Raw genomic sequence first — 27,648 nt, 5'->3', positions numbered from 1 at the left:
TCGCGCCGCTGCACTCCAGCCTGGGTGACTCCCATCTCAAAAAAAAAAAAAAAGTACTGGAGGTGTCCTGTTGTCTTTGTTACTGTGAAAGGATGCCATGGGTTGTATGGGCAAATGAGTTGGTTTTGTTTGAGGCGGAGTGGAAAATAAGATTAGGCTCAGTCCATGAGCCTAGCACTCAACAGATCTTACTTTGGCTGTTCTGGCTGTGACTTGGGACTTCTTTTTACCATGGTCTGCTGTAAACACAGAAAAACCCAGTGCCTAACAGTTCATGCTGGAGTCTTGAGCGTTGAGGGAGAATCACTGGACTCGAGAGAGAAAGTTTGTTTGTTTGTTTGTTTTTTGAGTTGGTCTCACTCTGTCGCCCAGGCTGGAGTGCAGTGGTATGAACATAGGTCACTGCAGCCTTGACCTCCTGGGCTCAAGTGATCCTCCCATCTCAGCCTCCCAAGTAGCTTGGGACCACAGGGTTGCACCACCGTGCTCAGCTAGTTTTCAAAATTTTTGTAGAGTTAAGGTCTCATCATGTTGCCCAGGCTGGTCTCAAACTCCTGAGCTCAGGAAATTCTCCTACCTCAGCCTCCCAACGTGCTGGGATTCCAAGTGTGAGCCCCTGTGCTCCACCAAGAGAAAAACTCTTTGATTGCTAGGAAGTTGGGATAAAGAAATTGTGCTGTGATCAAGCCACCTTCTGTGTCATAGAACCAAAAGAAGACCGCCTGCTATGGCAAGATGGCCTAATTTTATTCCTGCCTCATACTATCATGGATAATCGTTTTCCTTTCTCTAGCAGGTTTGTGTCACTGGGAGTACTGGGAGCATTATCCTGTGTTGTGCTGGGGTTATACCAAGCAGTGTTAACTTTATTTAAAGAATTCAGGCAGAAAGATTAGAGAATTTAAGTAGCAATTGTATATAGTAAGCAATACAGTAACCTTAATAAAAATTAATGGTGGCCAGGCGCGGTGGCTCACGCCTGTAATCCCAGCACTTTGGGAGGCCGAGGCGGGCGGATCACAAAGTCAGGAGATCGAGACCATCCTGGCTAACACGGTGAAACCCTGTCTCTACTAAAAATACAAAAAATTAGCTGGGCGTGGTGGCAGGCACCTGTAGTCCCAGTGACTGGGGAGGCTGAGGCAGGAGAATAGCGTGAACCCAGGAGGCGGAGTTTGCAGTGAGCGGAGATCGCGCCATTGCACTCCAGCCTGGGCGACAGAGTGAGACTCCGTCTCAAAAAAATAAAATAAATAAATAAATAAATAAAAAATAATGTGTATTTTATCAATTCAGTGATAAAGCAGACCTTTGTAAACTGTCTAGCTTGTGGTGACTGATTGAGGGTATCATGAAGCTCTGCGCCCCCCCACCCCCCGACATACTCGTTCATCCTCCTCTGTCCTAAAGCGTACTTCTTTGGAAAAGTAGAGACGTTTATGTTAGTGTACACTAGAGATGGTAAACTATGCCTTGTGGGTCAAATCGGGCCTGCTGCCTGTGTTTGTATGGCCTGTGAGCAAAGAAAGGTTTTTACACATTTAAATGGTTGGAAAAAATATTTAAAGAATGCTATTTTTGGACACAAAAAATTGTATGAAATTCAAATTTAAATGTCTGTATCTTTTTATTGGGACACAGCCACTGCCATTCCTTTAGCTTTTGTATGCAACAGCTGCAGAGTTGACTATTTGAGACACGTTGTATGGTCCCCCCAAACTGGAGCTGTTTCCATTCTGGCCTTCTACAGAAAGTATTTGGACCCTGGCCTAGATAAATCCTGGCTGGTGGTTATGTTATGTGAAATGTGCACACTGTAAAATATAGGCCTGTATGATTAAAATTTTTGATTTCAGCTACTGTTCATAGTCGATTTAAAGGGCAATTTAATTTACAGCAAATCCAGTTTCTCAGAGATTTGTGTTGGGGCTTTGGCAGCAAAAAAAAATCCTAGGAGTAATCTTGAGAGTTCCATGCCCCCTAGTGGATTGCTATAGGGTTTACTTTTAAATTTTCAAAACACTGAATTGGCCAAGGATTTCCTTGGTCCATATTATCCCAAGGGTCAGAGGCTGAAGGTCGCCTAGACCTGGGCAGATGCTCACAGGTACTGTCGTGGCCTGGGCAAATCTAGGCACATCAGCCCTCATTTCTATTTCCTTTCCCACATTCCAGCAAACAAGAGACTAGGCTTGAAGGGACCCACCCTCCTCTCCTCCGATTCCTCGTGACGCCGCACGCCTCTTACTCTCCCCGGGGCTCATCCGGGGGAATGGGGCAGATTATGTCCCACCGGTTGGACAAACTAACGAGGGCGGGGAAAGGAAAAAAAAAAAAAAAATCAGAATAGGCAGCCAATCAGAGCTCGGCACAAGCCCAGCCAATCGGGTCGGGTCAATTGGGGCTTAGCCAATCGGACTCGATGAGGAAGACCTGAGTCAGAGCTTGCGCCTCTCGCTTCCAGCTGTGGGTGGCGCTAGGCAGGTTCAGCCGGACCGGGTAGGGGTCCTCGCTCGCTAGCTCGCTGTTTCTCGGAGAAGCTCCCGAGTGTCCGGCCTAGAGGCCATGAGAAGGCAGTGGGGGTCTGCCATGAGGGCGGCCGAGCAGGCGGGCTGCGTGGTGAGCGCCTCCCGGGCCGGACAGCCCGAGGCGGGCCCATGGAGCTGCAGCGGGGTAATCCTGAGCCGTAGCCCGGGCCTAGTGCTTTGCCACGGGGGCATCTTCGTCCCCTTCCTGCGAGCTGGCAGCGAAGCCCTGACCGCGGCCGGCGCCGTCTTCCTGCCTGGCGACAGTTGCAGCGACGACCTGCGCCTGCATGTGCAGTGGGCCCCAACGGCCGCGGGTCCCGGGGGCGGCGCGGAGCGGGGCCGCCCAGGGCTGTGCACGCCCCAGTGCGCGAGCCTCGAGCCCGGCCCACCTGCCCCGTCCCGCGGGCGTCCCCTGCAGACCCGGCTTCCCGCTGAGCTGCTGCTGCTGCTGAGCTGCCCGGCCTTCTGGGCCCACTTCGCGCGCCTCTTCGGTGACGAGGCAGCGGAACAGTGGCGCTTCTCGAGCGCGGCGCGGGATGACGAAGTGTCGGAGGACGAGGAGGCGGATCAACTGAGAGCGCTGGGCTGGTTTGCGCTGCTGGGCGTGCGGCTAGGCCAGGAGGAGGTGGAGGAGGAGCGCGGGCCAGCCATGGCGGTGTCGCCTCTCGGGGCCGTGCCCAAGGGCGCGCCATTGCTGGTCTGCGGCTCCCCTTTCGGCGCCTTCTGCCCCGACATCTTTCTCAACACGCTGAGCTGCGGGGTGCTCAGCAACGTGGCCGGCCCGCTGCTGCTCACCGACGCACGCTGCCTGCCCGGCACCGAGGGCGGCGGCGTGTTCACCGCGCGGCCCGCGGGGGCGCTGGTGGCGCTGGTGGTGGCGCCGCTCTGTTGGAAGGCCGGCGAATGGGTGGGCTTCACGCTGCTCTGCGCCGCCGCCCCCCTTTTCCGCGCCGCCCGCTACGCGCTTCGCCGCCTGCCCCACAGCACCGCTGCCCTGGCCGCCCTCCTGCCGCCAGAGGTGGGCGTCCCGTGGGGTCTGCCCCTCCGAGACTCCGGGCCCCTGTGGGCAGCCGCGGCAGTGTTGGTGGAGTGCGGCACCGTATGGGGCTCCGGAGTGGCTGTGGCACCCCGCCTTGTAGTGACCTGTCGGCACGTGTCCCCTCGGGAAGCAGCCAGGGTCCTGGTGCGCTCCACCACCCCCAAGTAAGCCCGCAGGGCTGACCCCACTTCATCCCTTTCCAGGTCTCAGATCTGGGTCCAGCCCTAATACTCTTGAGTATTGTGCAGGCCTTTCTTGTGTCACGCGGATGCTTTGGGCGTGTAGTGGGTAGAGACCTGGAACCCTCCCCTCATCCTTTATACCCAGAACCCCTGTGGGGAGAATCTGGGGCAAGGTGTCAAGCTCGAAGCAGCTCTGGATTTGGGTACTGTGGGACACCCTGAATCCGGAACTGGGCATCTTTGAGCTCCCCTCAAAGGCTGAGTTTCTTCTGGACAGCTTCACTGTCTGATAGCCCTGCACGCCATACCCCTCGGTTCTCTGGCCCTTTGAACAGAGATTCCCTAACCCTGCTGCTTCTCCTCTGAAAGTGATAAGGTCCCAGAGGCCCAGGATGGTGCTCTCCTGGGGTAAGGAGATGGGTATGTTAATTTTATCCATCTTTTAGTGCTTAGCCAGAGCTTCCCGTCTGAGTGAAACGTGAGTTTCTACCTAATCAGAAGGTAGGGGGGTGGCCCACGCAGCTGTACGTGGTTCAGCCCAGGCTTTTCCAAATCTCTTTCCTGAATCCCCAAGCTTAGCCAGGTGTGGGTAACACTGCCCAGTTTTGCCATAGGTGTCCCCACTGTGGCCTATAGGACAGCCATGACTTTATAGGGAAGACTGATGATGAAGGTTTGCCTATGGTGTGTGGCCCCCACCAGATTCCTTCCACTCCCCCCACATGCCCCTTGCTCCTAAGGAGACTGCCAGGTCTGTTGGAAGCTACCCCTACAGAGTGTGTAGTAGGACGCCCCTGTCTGATCCCGGGCAAGTCACTTAATCTGTCTAAGCTGCCTCCCTGGGAGTTGATGCTAAATGTCGTGGAACGGAGCCTGTCACGTAGTGTGCTACAGAAGTGTTAGCATGTATGTAAATAGGGACCCAGAGGAGTGAAACCATGTCATATCTGCCCCACCAACTGACGGGATTGTTGTGGGTATCAACGAGGCAGTGAAGGAAAGTGTTGTGTTTGCCTTGGCTCCTCCCACTTTGTTTGGTGTTGGGAATGTTACTGAGCATCTCTGGGCCTCAGTTATACCACCTAAAATGGAGATAATGCCAGTGCCTAGTTTATAGGGTCGTGAAGACTAAATAAAGTGATGTCCACAAAGCACTAACACCAAACCTGGCCCACAGTGCTCACTAAGTGTCAGGTTGATTATTCAGGTACAGGAAGCTTTAGAGAAGTAGCACAGTTTGTCAACCACCTTTGGAGATACCACAGAATGGTTACATGACTTGCCTGGAGTTGCTTGCTGGTCGATTCAGGGCTGATACCCAGATCTTCTGACTTTTGCTGTCACTCTCAGCTCCTTGATTTCTCCCAAGTACTGAGGAGTCAGAAAGCTAGCCTGTCATTTGTTTCCCTTGCTCCCAGGAGTGTGGCCATCTGGGGCCATGTGGTATTTGCCACTCAGGAGACATGTCCCTATGACATAGCAGTGGTGAGCCTGGAGGAGGACCTGGATGATGTCCCCATCCCTGTGCCCGCTGAGCACTTCCATGAAGGTAAAGGACGAAGGACGAAGGGCGCAGCCTGAAGGAGGGCCCCTCTGAGCTAGGGTGGGCCTCAGGAAGGAGAATCAGTGTTGGGCATTCTCATGAAGTCAGGGTGGCATTGGTCAAGGTCCTTGGAGGCCTCCCTTTTTGTGCTGGTGGGGCACGTGGAGTGCCCTGGAAAGGATAATGCTGCACGCCCTTTCCCCGAGTGCCTGCAGCAATGTAGTGTGAGGATGCTGGGCCTTTGGGGTTCCTTAACACTTCAGGCTGGTCAGAGAGGCATGTGGCACTTTCAAGGCTCCAGGGGCACGATTTGGGTAAAAGGCTTTGTGATGCTGCCACATAAGTACTGATGTTGCACTCCATGGAGGCAGTGTGATACAGTGATGAAGGGTCCAGGGGCTCTGGATGGGCATCTTTCCTCTGCCACTTATTAGTCCCATGTCCTTGGACAGGCTAGTTAACTGTCCTCTGCCTCATTTTCCACGTCTTTGAAATGGGGCTAATGCATCCTGTTTCTGGGTGTTGTGAGGGCTGGGTGCGACGTTGCCTGTAAAGCACTTACCCCCATACCCTGCACTTGGAAAAGGAAGGTCATGGCTGCCTTATAGCCATCATCACCATTTCTTTTCACGAAGAGACTTCTTAGGAGTTCCAGGAGGAGATGGGTGTGAATTCCACAAACATTTATTGAGCATGTAGGTAGGTGTTAGGAACTCCTAAAAGTCACTGCCCCGCCTGTCCAGGGAACAAGGACTAGGGAACAGCCTGTTGCTCAGAAGTGGTCATGCAGATACAGTGCTAGGAGCTCAGTGGAGTTCTCAGCCTCTTCTAGCCAGGGGACATGGGGAAGGCTCTCTGGAGGCAGGAGTATCTGAGCAGAAACTTGAAGGGTGGAGAGGTTTGGAATGTTTGGAGAGGGTAGGGATGGGAGTTAGGGAGTGTGAGTCCTTCTGTAACACAGGTGTCCCCAGCTTCACCCTCCTTCCTTCCCTGGCAGGCGAGGCTGTGAGTGTGGTGGGCTTTGGCGTCTTTGGCCAGGCTTGCGGGCCCTCGGTGACCTCAGGCATCCTTTCGGCTGTGGTGCAGGTGAATGGCACGCCCGTAATGCTGCAGACCACGTGTGCTGTGCACAGCGGCTCCAGTGGGGGACCCCTCTTCTCCAACCACTCAGGAAACCTCCTTGGTAACCAGCTCTTTGGCCCCCTCCCGCCCTCCCACTTGCCAGAACCTCAGTCCCACCCCATGAGTGCTTGTGGCCAGCCCCAGTGCACCCTCTGCCTGGGAAAATGGTGGGCATTATGAGTGAGCTAGCGAAGGTTTGCAGGCTGTTCTCCTGATGGTGGAGAGGGACGGATGCTGGACTGGGAGGAAAGAGATCTGGGCTCTGGTCCCTTCTCTGCTACTAATCTAATCTGGTTTGATCTGTGAAATTGAGGAGTTGGATTAGTCAAAGCGTCACAGACTCAAAAGCCAACAGAGGCTGGAAAGGTAAAGCAAATGAATGAGAAGACAACAGGGAGGGGAGGGGAGGGGTCTAAACTGAAGCGCACTCGACTCAGCTGCTGCAGACTGTGGCCATGAAGGAGGATGGGCCTAACGTTGGCTGGTATTCTAATATTTTCACAAGACATGTAAAGCTTTTTTAAAAAAATACATGTGGCCGTTAAATCGATCAATTTTTAAATTTTGGTAACATTCAGGTTTTTAAAAAACAGTCTGTTTAGCTGTCAAAAAGAAAAAAACATGAGTTCATCTAGAAACCTCCAACTCCAGTCCAGTCTAACTCTCCTTGTTTCTTCTTTCTCCTGTAGTGAAAAACCTTGCTCTTGTTGTCTACAATATGTTTACTTATCTGTTCCATCCTAGTATACAAGTAAAATTGTATTTGCATAACTTTAGTATATTTCCTCTAAATATTTAGTACTTACAAAGAGGAAATATTGGAGCCGTAAGTAATATTTAGAGCCGTAAGTCTAGGCCTGGTGTGGTAGCTCGTGCCAGTAATCCCAACACTTCCGGAGGCTGAGGCAAGAGGATCACTTGAAATGGGGGTTCGAGACCAGCCTGGGCAACATAGTGAGACCCTGCCTCTATTTTTATTTAAAAAAATTTTTTTTAATTAAAAAAAAAGAAAGGAAAATACTAAGTCTACCTTGGAGAGGCCTGGCAGATACCACCTCAGCCAAGTGATCAAGGTGAACGTCAGAAGTACTCCATACAGACATCAGATAGCTGAGACACTGGGAAGGACACATGGCTTTTATGGTATTCTTCCCAATAATGTGTAACCTTAAACAATTAAAAGTAATGGCAAAACAATTAAAAGTAATGACAAAAACCACATTCATTTTTGCACCAACCCAATAGTCATGAGAAAACATTAGGTAGGCCTCAATTGAGGGTCATTCTCTAAAATCACTGACCTGAGCCAGACATGGTGGTATGTGCCTGGAGTCCTGGCTCTGCAGGAATCTGAAGTGGGAAGATCACTTGAGCCCAGGAGTTCAAGGCTGCAGTGAACTATGGTCACCATTACACTTTAGCCTGTGTGACAGAGCGAGACCCCATCTCAAAAAAATAAACTGTGTTTATTTAAAAAAAAAAAAAAAAAGCCAGGTATGGTGGCTCGCACTTGTAATTCTAGCACTTTTGGAGGCCAGGGCGGGAGGATTGCTTGAGTCTGGGAGTTCAAGACCAAGCTGGACAACCATAGTGAGGCCCCATCTCTACAAAATATTTTAGGGAGGCTGAGGCGGGAGAATCACTTGAGCCCAGGAGGTTGAGGTTGCAGTGAGCTATAATCCCACCACTGCACTCTAGCATGGGTGACAGAGCGAGACCTTGCCTCTAAAAAAACAAAAACAAGAACAAAAAAAACCTGTAAATAAATAAAATAACCTGCACTTTTAAAAATGTCAAGGCCATGAAAGATAAGGAAAGACTGAGGAACTGACCCAGATTGGAGGAGATTTGGGAGATGCGACAACTAAATGGAATATGGAGTCCTAGACTGGATATTGGAACTGAAAAAGGACATTAGTGGAAAAACTAGTGCAACTCATGTCAATGAGTTCTGTAGTTCACTTAATAACAGTATTCTACCAAGGTATATGTTTTGGTTTTGATAAATATTTTTTGGTGACATTAGATACGAACATAAAGGAAAGCTGGTCAAAGGGTATATAGAATTCTGCAATATTTAGGCAAGACTTCTGTATGTCTGAAATTATCTTTAAAAAACTACACACACATCCATGCACCGAGCAGGCCAAACAAAACATGTCTGTGGGTCTGATTCATTCATTCATTCATTCATTCATTCATTCATTCAACAAGCCTTTGTTGAGCGCCTACTTGGCACAAGGCACTGTTTCAGGTACTGGGGAGACTGCATGAACAAAACATCAAAGTCCTGCCCTTATGGAGCTGACACTAGGTCGAGAGAAAGATAACAAGTGAAATAAGTGAACTATCTAGTGTGTTAGATTTTGAGAGTGTTAAGGAGAAAACGTAAAGCCAGGAAAGGGTGTGGGCAGCAGGTGTTCATGTCTAGAAGCTCAGCGTCTGTCACCATGTGGGGTGGTATCCAGCCCTACCAGGCCCTGGGGGCTCCAGGGTGGAGATGGTCCTCCTCCCTTCTCCAGCCTTTCTGCCCACTGGCTCACATCCTCTTTTGCTCTCTGACTCCTCAACAGGCATAATCACCAGCAACACCCGGGACAATAATACGGGGGCCACCTACCCCCACCTGAACTTCAGCATTCCCATCACGGTGCTCCAGCCGGCCCTGCAGCTGTACAGCCAGACCCACGACCTGGGTGGCCTCCGTGAGCTGGACCGCGCTGCTGAGCCAGTCAGGGTGGTGTGGCGGTTGCAGCGGCCCCTGGCAGAGGCCCCGCGGAGCAAGCTCTGAGGCTGTGTTACCACCTTTGGAAAGAAGAGTGACCTTTTTCTGCTGTAGGAAGTGATGTTGAGGTGACAGTGGCCTCAGGATTCAGGGCCCAGCCCCTGCAGGGGCCCGGGCTGCCTCTCATCTCCACCCACTGACTGCAGACTGGGCTTTGGGCTCTGGGGCAAACTTCTCTTCAGCCCCATGGATCCTTAACCTGGCAGCCCGTTTTGGGGTGCTTTCTTGAGCCCCCAGTTCTCTGTCCCCTAGCACTAGACTCAGCTGTATTGTTTTTCCTTCTGGGGAGCCCACTCCAACTGCACAGAAGTTCTGGGCCTGACAGGTAGATGCCAGCTGGAAGTCAGGCCCGTGCCTGGTTTTGCGTCTGTTCCCGAGGGCCATCGTCATCCTGGAGCTTCAATGGGGCCTTGGCTCCTGTCTGCCTCTCAGTCAGAGTCAGGGCTGACAAAGGACTCAGCTTCCTTAGCATCTCAGCTGAAACCTTGCTCTGAAGACCAGAGACAGAAGGGACAGAAACAGGAGTGCCTCCTGCTGTGCCAGGCCCATGGGCAGTGCAGGCAGATCCCTGAAGGTCAGCACTCCTGGGTCTTCATATGCCAACAGGGGCGCTCTTGACACTGTGCCTTCGTTTTCCAGCCCACAGCCTGGGTCTCAGGGATCTTGAGGGGTAGAACATGTCTGGTTGGGGCTTGGGAATAAACATGATCTATTGAAAAACCTCTGTATTTATATATCAAATTGTTTCTTTTTTTCAGGAGTTGAACTGGGAATAGGCAAGTACCAGGCAAAGAAACACACCCTTTCCTTTTTTTTTTTTTCTTTAGAGCTGTGGTCTTGCTCTCTCACCCAGGCTGGAGTGCAGTGTTGCGATCACAGCTCACTGCAGCCTCAAACTCCTGGGCTCCAGGAGACCTCCTGCCTCAGCCTCCTGAATAGCTGGGACTACAGTCGTGCACCACCACGCCTGGCTAATTTTTTATTTTTGTAGAAATGGGGTATTGCTTTGTTGCCCGTGCTGGCTTCAGCCTTCTGGTTTCAAGCAGTCCTCCTGCCTCAGCTTCCCAAAGTGCTGGGATTACAGGTGTGAGCCACTGTGCCCAACCCAGAAATACACCCTTTCTGTGCTGTTTTCTCAGCAGGGTGTGAGCTCACGGGATACGGTCCTGCCAGACTGGCCCTCATAGCTGGTCATGTGCCAGTCAGAGCTGGGTGGGGCTTGCAGGTCCCGGAAGGTGGTGGTCTTGACCTGGCAGCACATGCTTAAAGAATGCCTAAGGTGGGTGGCAGTTGGGGAGTTCAAAGGTGAATGAGGCCAGGGCAACCCCCAGGAGCTGAGGCCAACTCTTTGAGTCAGGACTGTGCCGTGTGCCCAGGGCCTTGCATGTGTGGGCCCTCGAGTGATTTCTACTGGCAGGCTGAAAGCCCTGTGAGGGGCGGCTGGGGGCGGAGGCCACGCAGGAAGAGTGCTTAGGAGTAACTTGTTTCTAACACCTGTGTGCTGAGTGCCAATGCTGGGTGTGGTGTTATGATATATATTGGTTTTCATCCAGCATTCCTGACTCGTAACTCTCATAGTCCTTGTTCCAGTATTTGTTAGAATACTGGGTATGTTAGGGCTTGGGACAGGCCTCTGACCTCTGGGTATCCTTTCACTAATGTTCGCCCACCTTTTTCACAGTGGGTCCTAAAGACCTTCCTATGAGAGGGTCTCAATCCTAGGGGAAGGAATGCTGATGTCATGAAGCTTCCATAAAAACCCAAGAGGACAGGGTTCAGAGAGCTTCTGGATAGCTGAACACCTGGCACTTCCTGGAGTGTGGCGTGCCCAGGGAGGGCACGGAAGCTCTGCACTCCTTCCCCTTCCCTCATTCCTTGCTCTATGTGCATCTCTTCATCTGTATCCTTTGCGATATCCTTTATAATAAACCGGTAAACATAAGTAAGTGTGTCTCTGAGCTCTGTGATCCACTCTAGCAAATTAATTGAACCCAAAAAGGAGGTCGTGGGAACTCAACTTGAAGCCAGTTGGTCAGAAGTTCTGGAGGCCTAGACTTGTGCCTGGTGTGGTTGAGGGGGGCAGTCTTGGAGACTGAACCCTCAACCTGTGGGGTCTGACAATGTCTCTGGGTAGATAGTGTTGGAACTGAATTAGAGGACACCCGGCTGATGTCCACTGCTTTTGGTGGGGAAACCCCACACACATTTGGTCACTGAAGTCTTCTGTGTTGATGATTGTGATGGCATGAGAGTAGAGGAAAAACACGATTTGAGGAGAGTTTTTCCTAAAACACGGGGCAATCACAGAACACTCCTGGGATGGTTGTTCCTCCCTTTACAGATTAGGAATGGGTCCAGAGGTCATGGCTAGTTTAAGAGAAGTTCTACAGTAAGTTAATGGTAGCAGAATCCTAGATCTGAGGTCTGACTTTGCTGTGAGAGGGGGTTGCGGTGGGCGGGGAGGAGGGTTTATTCTTGCACGTGTGGGTACTGATATGGTTTGGGTGTGTCCCCACCCAAATTTTATCTTGAATTGTAACTCCCACAATTCCCACGTGTCATGGGAGGAACTTGTTGGGAGGTAATTGAATCGTGGGGCTGGGTCTTTCCTGTGCTGTTATGGTGACCGTAATAAGTCTCACTGATCTGATGGTTTTAAAAGTGGGAGTTTCCCTGCACCAGCCCTCTCTTTCTTTGCTTGCCGCCATCCATGTAAGATGTGATCTGCTCCTCCTTGCCTTCTGCCATGATTGGGAGGCCTCCCTAGCCATGTGGAACTGTAAGTCCATTAATCCTCTTTTTCATCCCAGTCTCAGGTATGTCTTTATCAGCAGTGTGAAAACGGACTAATACAGGCATCAAGGCACCCACAGGCTACTCTGGGGAGACTGATGTGTCAGCCCATTAGTGCAATAAGCAGGGAAGCTCTGTCCAGGGAAGAGTATGTCTGGGGGCCCAGAAGGGGTGGGTCAGGTAAGGCTTCAAGGTGATTCAGGCTCTGAACCATGAAAAGAGAGTTCAGAGTTTACCAAGTGGACTGGAAACAGAGTGTTCCAGGCTGAGAGTGGCAGGAGCTGGGACAAGGAAGTGTGGCACAGCTTCCTTGTGGAGAGAAAATTGGAAAAGTGCAAGACAGGCCCAGGGACCAGTTACAGTGGCTTGGTGAGAGAGAATATGGCTGAGGCAGGACTGGTGGTGGTGAGATCAAGTGACAACACAGGAGGTAGAACTGACGAGCTCCCTAATTTGAGACCAGGTGCTGTGTCTCACGCATGTAATCCCAGCACTTTAGGAGGCTTGAACCCAGGAGTTTGAGACCAGCCTAGGCGATATAGCAAGACCCTGTTTCTTCAAACACACACACACACACACACACACACACACACACACACACACACACTAGCCAGGTATGGTGGTGCACACCTGTGGTCCCAGCTACTTGGGAGGCTGAGGCAGGAGGATGGCTTGAGCATGGGAGTTCGAGGCTGCAGTGAGCTATGATCATGCCACTGCACTCCAGCCTGGGTGACAGAGGGAGACCCTGTTTCTAAAAAAGAAAAACAAAGATCTAATTTGGGACCATGAGTGGCACTCACTTGCCATGTCCTGTTAGCCTGGTCCCTGGATGCCTGTGTGAACGGAGACAGCCTCATAAACCAGTCCACTGGCCTGGAACTGATGCCCTAGCAAGAAATGCACTTCTGTTGTGTTTGAGCCATTACATTTGGAATCTATTGGTCATTGCAGCAGAACTTACCTTCATTAATATAGCCTCTCCCTAGCTGGGAACACTATACCAAACCATGTGTTGGGGGAGAGAGGAAGAAACGAGGATATTCCTCTCTTCTTTGAAGCTTACAAATTTCGTTGGAACTACGTATGGAAAAAGGAGAACATTTACCAGGCTCTTCAGATCTAAGAGTTGCCTGTTCTTCAAGTGGGCATACTGCCTCTGTTTCTCTGGGCTCCTGAGATGACCCAGTACCTTGGAGCTCCTCCAGCCCTGGGAGCCAGCAGAAAAGCCACCTGTTGTCTGTAAGGAAGTACCCACAGGCCTGGCTGAGCTCATTACAGCAGAGAGCCAGCAACGCTTCCTCCTCTTAGATTCTGTCATGTTAGACAATCTGCCTGCTCTCCCCACTAACCGTCAAAGTTCCATGGAATGAACTTGCCACTTTTTCAGCATCCTAACCACCTGCTACCTCTGGCACTTGGAATTTCAGAGACAAAAGTCCTTTTTTAGGCAGCGAGCCCTGATTTTCAGTTCCAAAGCTATGGGCACTGCTGGGTGGGACCAGAGGAGTGGTGTGCAGTGAGCTACCTGGAGGGGTTGCATGAGACCATGTCCCCTCTCCTGGATGGAGGTGTCTTCTGGTTGCCAAGAAAGTATAGAGTGATAATCAGAAAAATTCCTTGATTTTCATGGTTTGTTGCTTTGTAGCAGGTCTTAAGGAAAAAAAAGATTTTCATGGTTTGGGACAGGTCCTTAGAGATGGGCCACACCAGCCCTGGCACACCTGAGCCCAGTGTTGGGCCACCTCACACCTCTCTCGCCTCTCTTCCAGCTTTATCTTTGTCCTGCTCTTTCTGGAGTCCTTTCCTTGCATCCTGCCAGCTGGCATCCCCTTCATCCTTGCACGCCTACCTTCTACACAAAGCCTTCCATGACCTTCCCAAGCCTCAGGGCTGATTCCGTGCAGTGGGCAGGCTGTAGCCTCTCTGTTCACCTCTCTGTGTCACATCTTAGTGGGTACATGTCCAGTAAATTCCCCACAACTGAGATTCTGCTTTGCCTGAGCAGTGCCCTCTGGCTCCTTAGGGATGATGCTTGCTGAGGGGTTTCCTGGCTTTAAGGTCATGGTTCAGGCTGGGCGCAGTGGCTCACACCTATAATCCCAGCACTTTGGGAGGCCGAGGTGGGCAGATCACTTGAGGCCAGGAGTTTGAGACTAGCCTGGCCAACATGGTGAAACCCCGTTTCTACTATAGCCGGGCGTGGTGGCAGATGCCTGTAATTCCAGCTGCTTGGGAGGCTGAGGCATGAGAATCGCTTGAGCCTGGCAGGTGGAGGCTTCAGTGAGCCGAGAGCATGCCACTGCCCTCCAGCCTGAGCGACAGAGCCAGATTCGTCCCCCTACCCCCAAAAAAGGGGTCATGGTTCAGACCTCCATTGTAGGCCCACCCCCTTGCTTTACTAGCTGAGGGACCTTGCCTAAATTCTTTAGCCTCTAGGAGCCTAAATTTCCTTATCTGCAAAATGGAGATTAATAAAACTTACCTTGCAGGACCTTTGTGAAAAAAACAAAAACAAACAAAAAAACTTGAGAAGGCATTCAAAGCACTTAGTTAGTGATCAATAAATATTAGCTTATTGTTTTTCTAAGACGATGAGTAGGATTTTTCATCAGAAATAAATCATTCTGGTTGCCTTGGGCAAAATAATCTGCAATATAAAATATCTATAATAAATGGCTGCTGTGTATTCATTGCTACTGTGTGCCAGGCACCATGTTAAAACACTTTATAAAAATGATCTCATTGAGGCCTTTCCACAACTCTTTTTTTCTTTTTTTTGAGATGGAGTTTCGCTCTTGTTGCCCAGGCTGGAGTGCAATGGCATGACCTCCGCTCACTGCAACCTCTGCCTTCCCGGTTCAAGTGAATCTCCTGCCTCAGCCTCCTGAGTAGTTGGGACTACAGGCATGTGCCACCATGCCAGGCTAATTTTTTGTAGAGACAGTGTTTTACCATGTTTGCCAGGCTGGTCTCGAACTCCTGACCTCAGGTGATCCACCCACCTCGGCCTCCCAAAGTGCTCGGATTACAGACGTGAGCCACCGTGCCTGGCCCTTATCCACAACTGTTAAAGTAGGTGCTAATATTTGCAGTAAGTAGATGGAGATGGCTTATCTTTCGCTGAGTTAGCTTGGTCTGATTTGAGCTGGCAATACACTGCCTTCCAGGTCATTGTCCTGCCTGTGGGTCTTTGCACATCCAGACCACACTTCCTTCCTCTTTACCTAAATCTACCTCTTTCTCATCCTTGGAGAGAAGTATTTGCACCCTTCCTTTGCCCCCAGTCTTTCTTTTTTATTTTTTCATTTCATTTATTATTATTATTATTATTATTCGAGACAGAATCTCACAGTCACCTAGGCTGGAGTGCAGTGGAATGATCATGGTTCACTGTAGCCTCAAACTCCTCGGCTCAAGCAATCCTCCCACCTCAGCTTCCCGAGAAGCTGGGACTACAGGTGTGCACCAACAAGCTCGGCTAATTTTTGTAGGTCTCACTATGTTGCCCAGGCTGGTCTCCAACTCCTGGGCTCAAGCGATCCTCCCGCCTTGGCCTCCCAAAGTGCTGGGACTGTAGGCATGAGCCACCGTGCCTGGCCATGCCCAATCTTTCTTACTGCAGTTGGTGATACATGGTTTTGGTTTTCTCTATACATGTATTTTTTGGTGGTGTGTTTAATATCTGTCTTTTCCCAGACTGTCGCCTCCATGAAAGCAGGAACCTTGTCTGTTTTCTCTTCAAGTTATCCCTCCAACGCCTAGCACAGTGCCTGGCATATGTAGGAGCTCAACAGGGTTTGCGGAATTATTATGTGTATGTCTGAAGGAAGGATGTTGGCAGTGCGCCCAACGTGTGAGGGGAGCCCCACTCTCCAAGGTTCCAGTGGCTTTAAAGGTGTCCTCGAGAAAATCAGAGGAACAGGGGGACGCTTGTTTTCCTTTCTTCCTTCCCTCCCTTTCTCTCTCTCTCTCTCTCTCTCTTTTTGCTTTAAAGTATGCTGAAAGGACACTTTAAACCAAGTCTGAATGGCTCGGCAGGACTGGGGCGCGGGTGCTGGCAGGAGCCGGAGAGGCGACATCTGGCCATGGGAGCATTTGTTTCAAAGTTCAAGGCCGTTCCCTCAGGGTCAAGGTTAGTCCGGCGGGCCGTTCGGAGACCAGCCCCAGCGTGCCAGGACCGTTTCCGGGGCCTGGCCGGGGCGTTGCCATGGGGTCGGGGACCAGCACGAGTGCTGAGTCACGCCCCGCCCGGGAGCGCCTCGGGTCGGTAACTCGGGAAGACGACCAAGCGGGAGCGGGAGCCGGAGCGAGAGCGCGCGGGCGCGGCCGACAGGTGAGATCGCGCCGCCAGGCGGGCTCTCGAGACCCCGGGCGCCCCGGGCGGGACGGGGACCCGGAAGAGGGGCGAGCGGATCAGAGGCCTGGCTCACAACGCGTCTGGCGTGGGGAGGTCGGTGCGCGCAGTTGTGGCGCTGCGAGGAGAGGGATACTCGGCTCAGGCCCGCCCCTCTCCGTCTCCCCCAAAAAACGCAACAGGGAGATTTGCTCCTGGCCGAGGGCAAAGAAAACTCCACCCTCCTGGTTTGGCCCCTAAATCCCTGCTAAGTTTTCCTAAGGAAGATGGGCTTAGGTCGGGAAGGGCTAACCGGGGAAGAGGGAACACGGGGCGGGTGTAACCCGGATCTTGCGAGGACCGTCCGAGGGTCCGCTGGGTAGAAGCGGCCGGTCCGGACAGAAGCAGGTGTGAGAGGAAAGGGAGAAACCTCAGTCTCTAAGAGGAAAGAAACTGGAGTCAACCCAGTGCCCATAGGCTCGGGGGAGCTGGGGGGTGCAGCACTAGGAAGACTGCTTCTCCCTTCCCGAAGCCCTGGGTGCTGCAGGGACAAAGACCAGCGGTGAGTAAACTAACTCTGATGGGACGCGTGCAGTCCACCTGGAACTGAATTAGTGGCCTATATTGGGGCTCTCCTTCCAATACCACCTGATCAACACACTGCCTTTCCCTACAAGGAGAGTCTTTTTGACCCTGGAATTTAAGGTGAGGATGGGGAGGGGTGAGGTCTCTTGGGGGCTGATGATCCTGTAGGAGGACAGGCATAGGGCAGAGAGTCAGATATAGTTTGGGATGGGACTTGCAGGTTTCTGGACTGTGCACCTGTGTTCAAAAGCCTGTATCAGGTTCCAGTGTGCGTGCATGCACCTGCCAGAGAGCCCCGGGATCTCAGATCACACCTGCCCTCACCCCAGCACCTAGAGAGGAGTTCTCCAAGGAGCACAGTGTGTCACCAAGAAGAGGGCACTGAGCCCCAGCCAGGGTGGGCTGGGCAGGCTTAGCACTACCTAGCCCAGAAGTGATGGGCTGGTCAGGCCGGTGGACTCCAGGGCCAGCCTGACTTTTGTCTGGTGGCCAAATGAAGCCAGCGTCCGGGTACAGGTGGTGGGCAGACCATGGGGACCACAAAACTGGCTCTGAGGAGGATGGACAAATTGCTTGGCCTAGGTTTTCTGTGCGGGAGTGAATATGACATCCAGATGAACCTGTCTGCCCAGAGCTGCCCTCCCCTGGGGATAAAAGGAGGCTGCCTCCCTTAGACTTTGAGTCCCTTTTCAGAAACTGGTCTTTTGGGGGTTCTGTTCTTCAAGTAGTCCCTGAGGGGCTGGCCATGGAGTGTCCCAGGAAGGGAGGCCGCCCAACCCTCTCCATCCTGCTGTGTCCCGCAGGTGGAGGAAACCTCCATGGTGCTGTGAGTCGTGCTGTAGTGGCCTTCTTATCCAGGACGGCCACTCTGGGAATGTGGCTCTCCAGAGGCTGATGTTGAAACCTACCCTTTGTGTGAGCCATGACGACTCAAAAGCATCGTGTTTTATTTGTAATATTTGTGAAGCAATACTGAAGCAACTCTGGGATGACATTCTTGCTTTGATCAGAGCCCACACGGTTCCTGCTGTGTGTCTTCTGAGGCACAACCTCTGAACAGCTTTGGCATAAATGTAACTTCCTGGTTTTTCAGTAGTCCTATGGGCTGCTTATTGTGGAATAATACCCTTGAGATCAGGGTGGATGCTCTTGGCAGAGAAAACAGGATTGACTGAGCAAATTTTTGTGTAAATCAGATTGTGTGTGTGTGTGTCTGTGTGTATGTGTGTTGTGGGAGGGAGCAAAGGTAAAGTTACTGAGGAGTTCCTGGACAATCAGGGTTTGTTCCGCTCTCTTAGGCCTTCTTTTAAGCTAACATTCTTGAACCTAGACAGACATAGTTAAGATTCTCTGTGATTCCCACTGGGGCTTTGGTGTTCAGTTCAAAATCAGATGGTGGATTTAGCAGTTCCTCAAAAAGTTAAACTTCAAGTTACTGTATGACCCAGCAATTCCATACCTAAATATATACTAAAGAGGACTGAAGACTGGTTCACACAAAAACCTGTACACAAATGTTCATAGTGGCGTTATTCACATAGTCAAAAGGTGGAAACAACCCATGTGCCCGTCAGCTGATGAGTGGATAAACAAAATGTGGTCTATTCATACACCAGTAATGGACTGTTTTTCAGCCAGGAAAAGGAATGAAGCACTGATAACATGCTACAACTTGGATGAACCTTGAAAACATGATGATCAGTGGAAGACGTCACAAACAAAAAGCCACATAGTGTATAATTCCATCTACATGAATTATCTAGAACAGACAAATCTATAGAGACAGAAAGAACATTAGTAGCTGCCCAGGGCTAGGGTAGGCGGGGTACAGGATTTATTTTGGGGGTGATGGAAGTGTTCTGGAATTAGATAGTTGTGATGGTTGCACAACCTGGTGAATACACTAAAACCCACTGAACTTACATCTTTTTTGAAATTTAAATTAAAATTTTTTTTTTTTGGAGACAGAGTCTTGCTCTGGCGCCCAGGCTGGAGTGCAGTGGCATGATCATGCCTCACTGCAACCTCGACCTCCTAGGCTCAAGCGATCCTCCCACCTCAGCCTCCTGATATCAGGGACCACAGGCATGTGCCACCATGCCTGGCTAATTTTTGTATTTTTTGTAGAGATGGGGTTTCACCGTATTGCCCAGGCTGGTCTGGAACTCCGGAGCTCAAGCAATCTGCCTGCATTGGCCTCCCAAAGTGTTGGGATTAGAGGTGTGAGTCAGCCTACATCTCATTTTTTTTTTTTTTTAAAGATGGGGTCTCGTCTAGGCTGGAGTGCAGTGGTGCAATCATAGCTCACTGTGAACTTACATCTTAAGTGGTAAATTGTATATGTGAATTCTATTTTGATTAAAAAATTAGATGGTAAGCGGTCTGTCCTATTATTAAAGACATTATTTCTGCAAAAATGACATATGCTTGTTTGAAAAAAATTCAAACAATACAAAAGCTTAAGGAAGAAAATGAAAACATCATCTATGACCACTATTAGCACGTTGGTTCAGAGAGCAGGTTTGATGTGTTGAGAATTGAACTTGGGCAAGTTGTTGAACTTTTTTCCAAAATAAGGAGAAAAAACTCATACCTTAAATCGAAGATATGGGCAAAAGTGCAACAGATGCTAACTGCTGTAATCATTACCTGTATATGTGTATACATACCGAGGTGGATGTGTCTTACTGGCCATAAATGGGATTAGATCTTTCATGTGGTTCTGTGGCCTGACTTTTTGGGACTGGGCAAACTAATCTGCAACATATATTTTATATATATATATAAAAAACGTGGCTGCTGTGTATTCATTGCTACTGTGTGCCAGGCACCATGCTAAAATGCTTTACATAAATGATCTCATTGAATCTTTTCTACAGCTCGAAATCACAGTGGCTTTCACCTGTAATTCCAGTGCTTCGGGAGGCTAAGGCAGGAGGATCCCTTGAGGGGCTAGGAGTTCAAGATCAGCCTAGGCAACATAGTGAGACCCTCATCTCTACAAAAAAAAAAAAAAAAAAAAAAAAATTAGCCAGCTCAGGAGTTCAAGGTTATAATGAGTTATGATCATGCGACTGCATTCTGGCCTGGGTGATAGAGCAAGACCCTGTCCCTAAGAAAATTAAAAATAAGTAAATAAATAAATAAATATTGCCTGACTTTTTCTTTTCTTTTTTTTACTTTTGAGACAGGGTCTCACATTGTTGCCCAGGCTGAAGTGCAGTGGTATGAAGCACTGATACATGCTACAACTTGGATGAACCTTGAAAACATGTTTTGTGTAAATCAGATTGTGTATGTGTGTCTTTGTGTGTGTGTGTTGTGGGAGGGAGCAAAGGTAAAGTTACTCACTGCAGCCTCAAACTCCTGGGCTCAAGCAGTCCTCCTGCCTTTGCCTCCCGAAGTGCTAGGATTATAGGCAGGAGCCACCACACCCAGCCCTTGCCTGACTTTTTCATGGACAGACTTTTTGTATAAAAACATCATTCACAGGCTGGGCACAGTGGCTCGCACCTATAATCCCAGCACTTTGGGAGGTCGAGGCAGGCCGATCACTTGAGGTCAGGAGTTCGAGACCAGCCTGGCCGACATGGCGAAACCCTGACTCTACTAAAAATACAAAAAACAATTAGCCGGGCATGATGGCACATGCCTGTAGTTCCAGCTACCTGGGAGGCTGAGGCAGGAGAACTGCTTGAACTCAGGAGGCAGATGTTGCAGTCAGTGAGCTGAAATTGAGCCACTGTACTCCAGCCTGTGCAATAGAGTGAGACTCCATCTCAAAAACAAAACAAAACATCACTCACCCTTTAAAAACAACTGGCTACACAGTACTGCATTGTATGGGTTTATAATATTTTATCCTGTAGCCTCTCATTGGTGGCAGTTTCCATTGATTGATGGAGTGTCACACAGGTGGAGGTTTGCACAGCACTACTGCTATGTTAGAACATACAACTGGGCATCCACTAATTCCATACGTGCATTTTCATCTCCTACAGGGTGTGTGGCTGGAAATGCAGCTCCATGGCTTAAGCCCTTGCTTTAGGTGTCTGGCCAAGTAGATCATGGCCAAGCAGAGGGGAGTTCACTGTTTTCTGGGGCCAGGCAAGAACCGACACTGGCAGAGCCAAAGAGAGTCGGCATGTCCAAGAGTATTGGGCAAGGGGCTGCCAAAGAGGCAGGGTGAAATCTGCTGGAGAGTCACTGGCCTCCCTATTCCACAAGTAAGGGTGGCAGGGGTCAGTAGAGGAGAGAGAAGAGAGAGAGAGAGCAGATTGCAGGAGAGGCCTCAGGCAGCATGAAGAGGAAAAGTGCCTCCCCTCCCTGGCCCTGCTCTGTCTGGGTGTCCCCTCAGGCCCCAGGCCCTTCACAGGGAACCCCAGATAAGCAATTTGCCTTCCTTGGGTGAGGCAAGAGTTTGCCCTTTCGGGGAAGCAGGTTGATGATACTAGGGGCCTGGGGGTCAAGGGCTCGGCTCCTTTGGTCAACTCATTGCCCCTGAGGTCCACTCTGGGGTCACTAGACTTTCTTTCCCTGGAGGAAATCCCATGAAGGGCCCGGAGCAGGCTTGTATGTCCACCTGGTTGTCAAAGCTGCCCTGGCATGGCAGGCTGTCTGTCTGTCGGCCCCTGTCACCTGTCCTCTAAGCCTCTCCACCTTCTGCCACAGGTGCCCTGAACTCTACCTGCCTCCTCCCTTCCTGCCACTGGGCCTCTGGCCCAAGTTGTTTCCTCTGCTAGGAAGGCCCCCTGATCTCAGCTCTTTTTCAGGGCTCTAGGCTGTCCTTTTTGAGTGTCCCTGGGTGCTCCAGTGTGACCTGACGCACAGTGGGCTCCCCTGTCCCTATCCCCGGCCAGCTGCGTAGCCCCTCTCAGGGGCCATGCCCAGCTAACTTGGAAGTGGGGCTTTCTGGGTGTTTTCTTGACCTCATCCCTGGCTGACAGCCCCAAGGGTAAGACCCAGCACAGAGGGTTCCACGCTGCCAGGGGCTGGTGAAACACACGCCACCCACGGCCTGCCTCATCACTGCCTACATTCTCAGGCCCTGCGCAGCTCCTGGTGTGCACTGCTACCTCTGGCTGGGCCTGTGGGCCCTCCTGGGTCCTGGTCTCTAGGAGACATTCCCTTCTGGCCCAGTTGGCAGATTCAGCCTGAGGTACGCTTGGGATTAGCTCTAGACAACCCTTCTGAGGGCTTAGAGGAGCCAGGGTGGCCCTGCCTGCTGGGGGGCTTGTCTTGGGTCCTAATCACTACGAGGGCTCAGCCTCCTCATCTGTGAAATGGGTATGTTCAAGCCTCAATGCTTTGGGGACCATTTGACCCATGAGAAACAACTTTAAATTCCCTCCAATCCATTGTGTCAGTGCCCTCCGTCCGCTATACTGTCCGCCCCCAGGGGAGAAGTTAGGCAGTGGGCATTTGAACACCAATGGGAACAGTGCCCGGAGTTCTAACCAAAAGCTGCCCCATAAGTGTGGGATGATTTGGGGACCGTCTTGGGGAACCACCACCATGTCTTGGAAACCAGTGTGTATAAGGACATCTCAGGATATTATAGCCGGTTGGGCCTTATAGTCCCCTCCCATTATAGGGGGTAAATTGAGGCCCAGAGAGGGAAGGGGTTGTGTCCCAGACCCGCAAAGATGATCAGGGCAGTGCAGTGGCCTTCCAGCGGCCTGAGGGTCCCAGATGAGCTGGAACACACTTCCTTATGAGCCTGTTCAGTGGCTTGATGTCTATACTTGAAGGCTGGCCTCAGAGTCTACTTCCTCCTTCGCTGACACCCCCTCCAGTCCCCCTTCCTGAAGCCCACAGCAGCTGTTGAGCCTCTGGGGCTGCTTTCTGTATAGTGTGAGCTTTGTTTCTTTTTCTCAGCATCTCCCCCCAGCAGCCTGGCTTATTTCTGCCTCTCTTTAGGGCTCAGCACAGGCCAGGAGGAGAGTTGATTGCTTGTCACCTCTCAGGGTCTCAGCCGCAGTCAAGAGTGCCCCTCAATGGGCTGTGCGGCTCCTCCCACACCAGCAGCCCTCTGCCTGCCTGAGGCCAACACTGCAAGCATCCTAATTTGGGGTTCTGCTGGGCTGGAGGCAAGGCCTCTGGTGCAGCCCCAGGCCAGCCCCTGGGCCCTCCTCTGTCTGGGGCAGACTCTGGGATGCACAGGTAACCCTGTTTACCAGCCTTCCAGGCTGGCTTGGGGAGCCCAGGCAACTTTGCTGCTGTAGGGCCCAAGGCTGTTGAGTTGGATAAAAGGCAACTTTATACAAATATAAAAGTATAAATTTATTTAATGTGTGTATACACAGGAGCTTTCAGAAGGAAGACCCGACCCCCAAAAGAGGTACAGAAGCTTATATACCATCTTGAGGTCATACAAAGAAATGGGGACTGGGTGCAGTGGTTCATGCCTGTAATCCCAGCACTTTGGGAGGTTGAGGTGGGAGGATCACTTGAGCCCAGGAGTTTGAGACCAGCCTGGGCAACAAAAGGAGACCCCCATCTCTACCAATATTTATTATTTTTATTGTTTTATTTTTTTGAGATGGGGTCTCACTCTGTGGCCCAGGCTGGAGTGCAGTGGCATAGTTACGGCTCACTGCAGCCTTGACCTCCCTGGCTCAAGTGATCCTTCCACCTCAGCCTCCCAATTAGCTGGGCCTATAGGTGGCCATCACCATGCCTGGCTTTTTTTTTTTTTTTTGTAGAGACAGAGTCCCTCTATGTTACCCAGGCCGGTCTGGAACTCCTGGGCTCAAAAGATCCTCCTGCCGCAGCCTCCCAAAGTGCTGGGATTATAGGCGTGAGCTGCTACACCCAGCCCCATCTCTACAAGTAATTAAAAAATTAACCAGGCATTGTAGCATACGGCTGTGGCCCCTCCTTCCTACTCCATGATCACAGTCTTAGTTCACACCACATTTGTCTTAGTCTGTTTTCTGCTGCTACAGCAGAATACCACAGACTAGGTAATTATAATGAACAGAAATGTATTGGCTCATGGTTCTGGAGGCTGGGAAGTCCAAGATCAAGGGCCCAGTGTCTGGTGAGGGCCTTCATGCTGAGTCATCCCATGGTGGAAGGCAAAAGAGAGAGTGAGAGAGAGGAAGAGCTTAAACTTGCAGCCTCAGAGGCCCTTTTATAATTGGTATTAATCCATTCATGAGGGTGGAGACCTTATGACCCAAACACCTCTGATTAGGCCCCACCTCTCAACACTGTTCCTTTTTGGGAGACATATTCAAACCCTAGCAGCAGAATTTTGCAGGATTCTTGTCGTAACCTGCTAATTGACCTCCTTAGACCTGGATCTTAAGTTGGTGACCTGTGAGCTGGGCTGAATCTGGTTGCGGTGTTTGTTTAGTGCAGTGCTTAAAGAATGTTTTTTGTTGTTCCTTTAGATGTGGCCTATGCTTGCCGGTTCCCCACAGGTGTGCCCACTGTTTCTTGTTATTGCACCTTTTCCCAGCTTCTTACGTCATTGACATTGCCCACCTGGTTCTTTGACTTTGTAAGGTCTGCCCTTATAAGGACAGGGACCATATCTGCCTGTCTGACCACAGGATACACAACACAGAGCATGTCAAAAAGCAGGAGTTCAATTCATATATGTTGTTGAGTGAACATTATTCCCCTCTTCAAAAGTCTTTTTTTTCCTCCTGCCCCACTGCAATCTCTCCCAAAAGTCTTTGATGGAATATATCAAGTAAAAAACAAATGTGCAGAACACTTTGTTTAATGGGTGCAAAAAATAATCGTGATTATAGTTGCATAAACTATCTCTGGAAGGAGTCATCCAAACTTGTTACATAACAGTGGATGCCTCTGGAGAAGGGAACTTGGTGTTTGGGGAATGGGCTGGAAGTGGGATACCCCCTTGTTCCTTCTGAATTTAATTCAAATTTTATAAAATTGGAGTTTAATTAATCCAAGATTTACCTCATCTAAAAAGGTCAATTCATGATCGAGGCCTCTCTCACTGTGGGTCCTCCCAGCCCTCCCAGCCTCCCTGACTCTGATATGCTCTCCTCTTTCTTCCCAGCAGTGCCTGATTCGAGATGGGGTCCCAGGTCTCGGTGGAATCGGGAGCTCTGCACGTGGTGATTGTGGGTGGGGGCTTTGGTGGGATCGCAGCAGCCAGCCAGCTGCAGGCCCTGAACGTCCCCTTCATGCTGGTGGACATGAAGGACTCCTTCCACCACAATGTGGCTGCCCTCCGAGCCTCCGTGGAGACAGGTAACGTGCTCCCGTCTGGGGCTGTCTCTGTGAGGGGGGTCTTGTCTCTGCTCTGGGGCTTGATTTTAGGGCTGGGGGTGGTTTTCTCCATTTAGGGCCAAGTGCCTGCATTCTACTGTCAGACAAGTTCTGGAGAAGCTCAAGGTCTTTGGTCTTAAGTAGCCACCATAATGAGACCCTAGAAGTAAAAGCTTGAGCTTTTCTGAGGGTCTGAGGCCCAGATTGGCATTTTAGGAAGTAGGGGTACCCCAGGCATACCTAATGGCCCGACGCTTTGGTCAAGGGCACCCCTGTTGGTTTGCAGCTCGTGAAAGGTTCTGAGTCACTCTGGCTTCCCGTGGGCAGCCTGGCTCTGCCCTATGACCTCTTCTGTGTCCCTTCCACAGGGTTCGCCAAAAAGACATTCATTTCTTACTCGGTGACTTTCAAGGACAACTTCCGGCAGGGGCTAGTAGTGGGGATAGACCTGAAGAACCAGACGGTGCTGCTGCAGGGCGGCGAGGTGAGTGAGGGCCAGCCCGGCTGCCAGCTGGCTCAAGGGCCCTCTGCAGGGCCTGGGCGGGATCCTCCAGGGTCAAGAGAGAGCTAGGCTGGGGGCGGTGGCTCACACCTGTAATCTCAGCACTTTGGGAGGCCAAGGCGGGCGGATCACCTGAGGTCAGGAGTTTGAGACCAGCCTGCCCAACATGGCAAAACCCTGTCTCTACTGAAAATACAAAAATTAGCTGGGTGTGGTGGTGGGCGCATGTAATCTCAGCTACTCAGGAGGCTGGAGAATTGCTTGAATTCGGAGGTGGAAGTTGCAGTAAGCTGAGATTGCACCACTGCACTCCAGTCTGGGTGACAGACAGAGACTCCATCTCAAAAAATAAAAATAAAAAAAAGAGAATGCTGTCTGTGAGCCCCAAGCCCTGCCTGGTGCTAGGCAGATAGCGGATTCCTCATAAACAAAGGCTTGACCACAGCAACCACAAGAATATGGTGGCAGATATTTCTTGTGTAATTCCTGCATGCCAGGTCCTGTTTGTAGCCTTTACGTAAGTCTCATGAACGTTTACCGTGCCTCTATGGTGAAGGTGGTATAACTTCATTTTACAGAGAAGCTAAAGGGTTAAATGGCTTGCTTAAGATCCCACAGCTGGTAAGAGACTGAACTAGGATTTGAACCCATGCAATTTTAGCCCAGAGCCCATGCTCTAAAAGCCAGCGTCCCAGACAACTCCCAGGCCTGGCCAGCCCTCGGCTCTGTCTAGAACAAAAAGGCACACGCATGGTCCCACATCCCCTGGATCGGGACGTCACTGGGGCAGAGGTTTCCCTTCACTCATTTGTGTGTTCCCCCACCTCACATGTGCATCATGGAGCCTGGAACACACCTGCCATGACTTCAGCTCCATCGACAAGCTGCCACCAGCTCTGGATGAGTGTCACGTCCAGCCCAGCCCCATTTGGTGTTTGAAGCTAAGGGGGCATTGACAAAAGGAAACACAATTCCTTTCCTTGATGAGTTGTGATTTAGTGTGACCCAGCCCTTCTTGAATTAATGGGGCCAGATAGCTTCCTGGTTGGAAAGATTACTGAGTGTCCCCTAGTCCTGCAGTCTCCAGCCATGCGTTTCAGAGCCCTGGAAGATTCCATGAGGGCATCTTGGAGGTTCAGGGGAAAGTAGGGGCTGAGTGGAGTCCAGGCCCTCCAGCCCCTCCCATTGGAGCAGCTCTGTTTTTGTCAACTTTATATATTTAGGCTCCAAACAAGATTTCCTTTTCTTTGTTTACAATTTTTTTAATTAAAAAAAAATTTTTTTTATTGTTTTTGAGACGGAGTTTTGCTCTTGTTGCCCAGGCTGGAGTGCAATGGCATGGTCTCGGGTCACCACAACCTCTGCCTCCCAGGTTCAAGCGATCCTCCTGCCCCAGCCTCCTGAGTAGTTGGGATTACAGGCGCATGGCACCACGCCCAGCTAATTTTTGTATTTTTAGTAGAGATGGGATTTTGCCATGTTGATCAGGTTGGTTTCAAACTCCTGACCTCAGGTGATCCGCCCGCCTTGGTCTCCCAAAGTGCTGGGATTACAGGTGTGAGCCACTGTGCCCGGCCTAAAATTTTTTTTATTTTTAATTAAAAAAAATTAAATTATTTTTAAATAAAATATTTAATAAAAATTAAATTATTTTATTATTTATTTTTAATTTAAAAATTAAATTAATATGGGGTCTTGGTATGTTGCTCAGTGCAGTGGCTGTTCACAGATGTGATGCCACTACTGATCAGTCTTTCTTTCTTTCCCTTTCTTTTCTTCCTGGCGGAGGCAGGAGGAGGGTTCTTCTAAAACACCCGGGAGGTTCTGAGCTAACTCCCGTGGGCAGTGTCCTATCCTGCAGCCCTGCCTCCTGCTTCCAGGCACCCCTCCCACTGCCATGCTGGGTGGCTCCAGTTGCCCCCACATTCTCCACGCGGAGGTAAACTCTACTTCCTTAGGTCTTTCCCCAGGTTCTAGTGCCAT

The 27,648-nt window shown here is 50.7% G+C and overlaps 2 protein-coding genes across 17 annotated transcripts in view; both read left to right on the top strand.

The window, feature by feature from the left end:
• Positions 1-22: 22 nt before the first annotated feature.
• TYSND1 (trypsin like peroxisomal matrix peptidase 1) lies at positions 23-15,415 on the top strand. Of its 9 annotated transcripts, XM_057298914.2 has the most exons (5): positions 23-3,731; positions 5,168-5,298; positions 6,290-6,475; positions 10,339-10,478; positions 10,881-15,415. In XM_057298914.2, exons 1-4 carry the CDS (start codon positions 2,566-2,568, stop codon positions 10,464-10,466), a joined length of 1,611 nt encoding a protein of 536 aa, XP_057154897.1. In that variant the 5' UTR covers positions 23-2,565; the 3' UTR covers positions 10,467-10,478; positions 10,881-15,415. The 9 variants fall into 9 exon arrangements, with proteins under 9 accessions (XP_057154897.1, XP_057154898.1, XP_057154896.1 ...); XM_057298915.2 differs by lacking the exon at positions 10,339-10,478; XM_057298913.2 differs by having other exon boundaries at positions 10,339-15,415.
• A 338-nt stretch (positions 15,416-15,753) lies between these two features.
• The window catches only part of AIFM2 (apoptosis inducing factor mitochondria associated 2), a 77,171-nt gene continuing 65,276 nt past the window's right edge, over positions 15,754-27,648 (top strand). For 3 of the 8 annotated variants that reach the window (XM_063607715.1, XM_034930744.3, XM_003815937.7), the window contains exons 1-3: positions 15,754-16,328; positions 24,955-25,145; positions 25,532-25,647. In XM_063607715.1, coding sequence (XP_063463785.1) covers positions 24,968-25,145; positions 25,532-25,647 — 294 coding nt within the window. In that variant the 5' untranslated portion in view covers positions 15,754-16,328; positions 24,955-24,967. The other 5 variants (XM_008968942.6, XM_055092931.2, XM_034930740.3 and 2 more) reach the window with 5 other exon arrangements.

This window comes from Pan paniscus, chromosome 8 (genome assembly GCF_029289425.2).
Source record: "Pan paniscus chromosome 8, NHGRI_mPanPan1-v2.0_pri, whole genome shotgun sequence".
Classification (NCBI taxonomy): domain Eukaryota; kingdom Metazoa; phylum Chordata; class Mammalia; order Primates; family Hominidae; genus Pan; species Pan paniscus.
This window is presented reverse-complemented; position numbering and strand designations above follow the sequence as displayed.

Coding starts and splice junctions, on each gene's coding strand:
- TYSND1 (XM_008969036.6), top strand. CDS start 2,566: ATGAGAAGGCAGTGGGGGTCTGCCATGAGGGCGGCCGAGCAGGCGGGC. Junction 3,732..5,167: donor GTGCGCTCCACCACCCCCAA/GTAAGCCCGCAG, acceptor CCTTGCTCCCAG/GAGTGTGGCCATCTGGGGCC. Junction 6,476..8,987: donor CCACTCAGGAAACCTCCTTG/GTAACCAGCTCT, acceptor ACTCCTCAACAG/GCATAATCACCAGCAACACC.